At 23.2% G+C, this 6,489-nt stretch overlaps 1 protein-coding gene across 1 annotated transcript; it reads right to left on the bottom strand.

The window, feature by feature from the left end:
* Positions 1–300: 300 nt before the first annotated feature.
* On the bottom strand, positions 301–1,588 carry LOC117171610. The gene is made up of 5 exons (XM_033359063.1): positions 1,429–1,588; positions 1,116–1,310; positions 900–985; positions 608–832; positions 301–497 (listed from the first exon to the last, which is right to left on the bottom strand). The coding sequence occupies exons 2-4, from the start codon at positions 1,269–1,271 to the stop codon at positions 637–639; spliced, it is 438 nt and encodes a 145-aa protein (XP_033214954.1). The 5' UTR covers positions 1,272–1,310; positions 1,429–1,588; the 3' UTR covers positions 301–497; positions 608–636.
* Between the last annotated feature and the right edge of the window lie 4,901 nt (positions 1,589–6,489).

Genomic DNA, 6,489 nt, shown 5'->3' with positions numbered 1-6,489 from the left:
ACTGATTTTGAATGCTTTTAATTAGAAATATTGAAATTTCAATTCCTTTAAATTTGATTCTATCCAATTTTTAGAATTCTAATATAAAAAATCCAATTTTAAGCGTTTTCAAATTGTCCTATTACCGAGGTTTTAATCTAAAATGATTCAATTTCAAGATTCAAATTTAAATGTTTAAAAGCTTAACAGTTTGGATCAAATAGAATACAATTTTAACTTACTTCTAATAATATTGTTTGATTACCAAAATTTTAATCTAAATTAAAAAAAAAATTTAATCTTTTAATTCGTTTTTACTCATTCGAAATATTGCCCTTTTCTCAACATTTTACCAAATCTAAAACTGTTTCATTTGGAACGTTTCCAATTCAAAATCACTTAATGTATTTTGTTTAAAAGAAAGAAACATCCTAAAGGAAATGATTATTGTCTTCCAGCACGAATTCCTACATTTCCAACAAAAATATTTTGTGATCGCCTGATGGTAGTTTACCGTCCTTTAAAAAAAAAATTTATTTGGTTAATTTGAATATCTTTTTGGAAATAATTATAAAATGCATATTTTTTATTTTTGAATGTTATTTATTACTGAAATTTTTTTATTTACTTGAATAGAATGTGACGAAATTTTATTTCCTATTTCAAAACTGGTAAACCATCCAGCCATTTGTGGAGATTATCTTGTCGCCCAAAGACAGTTAGTACTAAAGCGATGCATGTTGTTCCATAATATTGTGAGAGAGTATGCGTGGCTAATGCGACATATTGCAATTCTCTTTTAAGATATTTTAAATGTTTTTGATTGCAGGCTTTTAGTACAATAATTTTTTCTCTGAAAAATGTATCTATATACATAAATTAAAAACATAAGTGTTCTCAAAAATAAAATAGAAACCTACCCAGTTTCTTTCCATTTTTCCAAAAATTCGCGTTTCTGTTCATCATCATCCACTGTATTATGTATGTTTTTAAAACTGAGAGCTATCTAGAAAAATAAAACTTTTTTTGATAATATTTGAAAGCATTTATAAAATACGTTTTTTTTATATATAAATATATTAAACTTTTTTATATTTGTTTACTATTTAAAAAATTGTGAATATAAAATATATTACCGCCGCAGCATAAGATCCTTGGTCCATACCAACGCTAGAATTTACTATCGAATAAAATGTGTACTGCATCGGATTGTATCGGTAGTCAGTATTTTTTTCATTTTGCTGGTCTTTAAGGGTAGAAAGAACAATCTTTTCCCAATCATATCCGGACATATTTATTGTTTACTAAATTCGTTTTCATTTTAAACTTCCCTAAAACAAAATATTCGTGTACACAATTGAATTCTATCTATATTTAAAAAAATAATTAGTAAGAATTAAACTGTTCTAAAATTAAAAAATTCTAAAAAATAAAAAATCTCTTCTTTACAAGTTATTAGTGAGATTCAGAACATTTTTTTTCTGTACGCAGTAGAACAGGCGCATCTTATTAAAATCAATCAATTATTTCGTTTAAATTAAAAATATATATATTACAAGAATGTGGTACTGTTTTAATAATATTAATTTCGTTATTCAGTTGCCTTTAAATTTACAAAATTAAAAAAAATCTTGAGTGACACATGATGACTGTTTACTTCATTTTCACTAATTTTTCTTCAGAAATTTGACTCTCATTTATTTCATTTTTATTCATCTTTTTCAAGTTTGGCGACTTTTTCTATCATGTCAATTGGACAGCTTGTTAGTACATAACGTCAGTTTGACATCTCATAAAATTATCTTTAACATGAAGTTGTTCCCCTTGATTTTCAAATTATTAATTTTTTTATTTTAGAATAAAATGATTAAATTGTAAAAACCATGATGGACAATTTGAAAATCAAATATTGTTAGCGACTGAGTTTCAAGATCCTTATTTATAAATGCTTTCACTTTTAAACGAAGTTTGGAATTGTTTAATTTTTAGTGCTTTAAGTTTTAAGTGAATAATTTTGAAAGTTGCCAATTAAAAAGTATCTCATTTTTAATGTTTTTAGAATAATTTTACTTTAAAGGTTTAAATCTTCTAAATTCTTCAATTTTTAATAGTGAAATTTACAGTGATTTTTTCACAGATGCCACATAGTTTAATGAAGAAAATATATCCTATTATTTTAAATGTCACTGGAATACATGATATAATTTTATTAATCATACCTATCATCTTTGAAATTTTTAGAATTCTAATTTATAATTATAGATTTGAATGCGCAATTGTAAAAGCTTAAAGAAAGAAATCTTTGGTTTGAAATTTTCTAATTTTTGGAGATTTCGAATATAAAATTTCACAATTTGATAGTTTTCATTTCAAAAAGAAATGTTTTCAACAATAAAAATGTCAGGATTATTTCACTGTCAAATTAAAAAAATATATATTAAAAACCTTCATATTTAGTTTCTAATTTAATAATTTTAGATTTTTTATAATTTTGTTTAGTATATCAATTTCAGTATGTCATAAGTTGCATTATTTGAGACTTAAATATTCTAAATTGTTTGGTTTAAATTTAAACGTAAAAAATGGTCTAACTTTTAATTCTTTAAAATTGCGCATTATCAAATTGAAAGATTTCATTGTTGTACATTTCTCAGTTTGAGAGATATTTAATTAAAGAACTTGAAATTAAATGCCTCGAAAATAAATTCCAAACAATTAATATTTTAGCCAATAACTTCTCAAATTCTTCCAGATCCATACATTACAAAATGAATCATTTTTTATTCGGAATTGTTTCAAAATCTTGAACATTTCAAACCTGAAAAGAATTTATTTCGAATTGAAAAGTTTAACATTGTTAATTTAAAACATTGGAATTGAGATGAACAATCTTTTTTTTATTCTTAAGTTTCATTTGAATATCTTAAAATTTTTCGATTTATAATAGAGTAAAAATATCGTTTAAAAATTCAAATATACATACTAGCATTAAGGCGAGAAGTAATTTTTGATATAAAGTTATAATTTCGAATAACTATTTATATCTTCTAATTTTTAAACACTAAATTTAAAAATAAAATTAGATTTTGAGATCTAAAATTACGGAAATAAGTATTATCAGCTGGTTTTTAAAGTTAAATAAATATTATTTTCTTAAGATTTTCGAGAAAAAAATTCATAAATATTTGTTTGTATATATTCTGAAATTTTTTTAAATTTTCTTTGAAATCCTACATATCAAATTTTTCTGCAGTTTCGCTTTTAAATCTTCTGTATTTTTCTAAAACTTTTTAGAGTTCTTGAAAAACTTCAGTGTAAAATTAAGTTTTTGTAACATTTTTAAAATCCTAAAAAATAAACAAAATTGTTCTAAAATCTTTCAGATTCTTTTTCGACATAATTGAAATCTTAGAAAATTTAAATGAATCTTCTAAAATAAAACATGTATGATTAAAAATGTTCCCAGATATCTAATTGTTAGTACCTGTAATTTTTTCTTACCGGTATCATCCATTTTTACCAATTAAATTATGGTTAAGAACAGAATTATTTGCCAATATTAAAAAATAATTTCCAATTAAAATTTTCTTTTTTATTAGTAATGTTAAGAAACATTTGTTAAAACTTGCACTATAAAATAAAATTATTTATTATGATATTTTGATTTACAAAATTGATTATTTTGGAATTAGTAGTAGTGGGAAAAACGGCGTTACGTGTGCTCATGCATATTTTTGGAAATCTCGAAAGAGATATTTTGTGCATTAACAATATAAAGTTTTGAAAGAAAAAAACCTCTATACCAAAAATATTGATTTTTATATCCCTTATAAAATTTCGAATAAATCGATTTGTATTTTGGGATTGCGTGAAGCGAAATATGTTTAAAAGTTTTATCAATTCGTAAGAATTGGACAATCGTAAATTAAATTTTCTTCTCATCTATGTAATATGCCCAAGTTTTGGAAATTTCTATTTTTTTTTTAGTTTTTGTTTATTTAGGATAACTTATTTTTAAGGAGCTTATTTATTTTTAATGAATGAGAAAATATTGCAAGTTATAGGTACAAATGTTCCTGAACTGTTGAAAATTTTCATTCGTTTAAGATACTTATATTACAAATGCATTTGGGAAACTAGTTTAATAACTGATAGAGCTTCTAAAATTTACTTGGAAAATATGATTTTCTCACAGATACGAAATAAAAATTTAGAAAATTGCAATAATCCAAACGCTTATGGATAGTATTTAGATTACTGCAATATATTGACATAAAAAATACTTCGTCTTCTCATAGAAGCTAGATATATTTCTGCTCAGAGCAGGAATATAAGGATAAATATTCTTTGATTGTTTAAATACTCATTTTTTATTTTATTAAAAATTATGTTATTTACAATGAAAATAGATCAAAATTAAAGTATCCGAAATGTATACCTCATCAGTAACTTAATAATTCATTTCATGTTTGATTGTCACAATTTAAGGGTTCTGAATTTTCATTTTTCATTTTCGTTAGTATTAATTTACATTTAAAATTGAAATTGTTTAATTTTTAAAGGTATGATTAATAATATAAAAATGGATAATGTTAAAATTATTTAATATCACTTAAAATAATTACATTACAAAGGATTTAGGCATAAAAAACTTCCAATATGATAATATCTGGAGTAGAGATTTTTTCATTTTTAACATTCCCCATTTTATTTACTTTATTTAAACGTTTTTTTAAGAATAACTAAATTTCTAAGGTTTATTATTAAAGAATGAATTTTTTGAATATAAGTAATAATATTTTGGAATTCTATAATATTAGAAACTTTGACTTTGAAACATTCAATTTAGTTTTCCATTTTAAACTGTCAAATTTTAATCGCTTCGCATTGAAAATTATTTAAATATAAAAGTAAGAAATTTGTAATTATTAAATTGCAAACAGTTTTTATTAGGCATAATATAATTTTAATTTCCTTTAATTTTAAATAAACCCATTCTCAAAATTCTAATCTGATTAAATATAAATTTCGAACCTTTTGAAATTATCCTATTTTCGAAATTTTTCTCTGAAATCCTTCAATTTTATCATTCCTCCATTTAAAATAAAATTATACTGTTTTGAAAGCTTTGGATTAGAAATGATTCAATTTCAACTCCTTTCTAAGAAATTAGTCCAAGTTTCAAAATTTTATTCTGAATTTTTCCAGTTTTGTTTGAACAAAATTTTCTGTTTTAAAATTATTTTTTTTCTTCAAATTATTCAATTTTAAATGATTTTATTCAGAAACAAACAATAAATGGAACAATAACAGTAAGATAAAAAAGTTCAATACCAAATATTGTCCTTTTTCAAAATTTTACCTAATCCAAAATAGTTTCAATTAAAACGTTTTCAATTAAAATGCGTTCAATATATTTTCATTTGTTATGGTTTCCATTTTTAATCTTAGAGAATACAAATCAAGTGACGTTACTAGCGTTTGGCGCTAGTAAAAAAAATACATTTCATGTGAAGAGCAATAAAGTCGATATGATTTGGTAGAAAATAATTTTCAAAAGCAATAAACATCGCACATTCAGTTTATTAGATTTACGAGTTACAGTCGACAGGGAAAATACATTCCTATGTAAACTATTTTACAGAGTACATAAAATTGGCACTCATTGTCAGAACGGTTCAGTTCGGTGAATATAAGCCCCTAACTTTTCATTTCCAGCAAATTCATTAATTAATAGTATTTAATTTAAAAGAAAATGGAATCATTAAATTAATTATAAAAACTGCTATTAATACATAAGCTGCAAATTACTCGGTCAACTACTATTATATAATTATATGATAATATAATTACTATAATAATAAACATAATAATCATTACCATACTAAGTTAACGTCCGCTTTAGAATGCCTTAATATTTTTACACTGTTTAGATCGAATAAAATCCTCGTCATGGGATCATATAATATGAGAGTTCAAAATTTCATTTTATTTCATTTTATGAAAAACAAGGGACACTTTTTTTAATCAACATTCATAAAATCATCGTATAGTATGTATATAATACTGAAATACCTTTCTAACTGACCGTTGACGCACAATATCGTACTTTTGCTTCTGGTAATCGAACAGTTCATTATATAATTTACACATACACACATTTACATACGCAGAAAAAACTTCAAGATCATTTTAATCATTTATATTATTATGTGGTAATTCAAAGACGACATCTGATTCAAATGATCTTTAGCTTCTTTCAATATAATATTATTCATATATTTGTCAAACTTATTGAAACAATTAATTATAAATTATATGTTCGTCAATCAATTTCACACATTTCTCACAAATATCGTACAATTACTTGCGCAAATACATTTTATAATTTTATAAATTTCATGAAATTGCGAACTTATAATAATATCATTAATCTAGCTACAATGACAATTTGGTACAAAAGAATTTTTATTTATAGTAGTCACTATAAAGATAGTTTTTATCTTTCTA

The sequence above is a fragment of the Belonocnema kinseyi genome, chromosome 4 (assembly GCF_010883055.1).
Source record: "Belonocnema kinseyi isolate 2016_QV_RU_SX_M_011 chromosome 4, B_treatae_v1, whole genome shotgun sequence".
Lineage (NCBI taxonomy): Eukaryota > Metazoa > Arthropoda > Insecta > Hymenoptera > Cynipidae > Belonocnema > Belonocnema kinseyi.
Note: the sequence above shows the minus strand (reverse complement) of the source record. Positions and strands in the feature narration are given on the sequence as shown.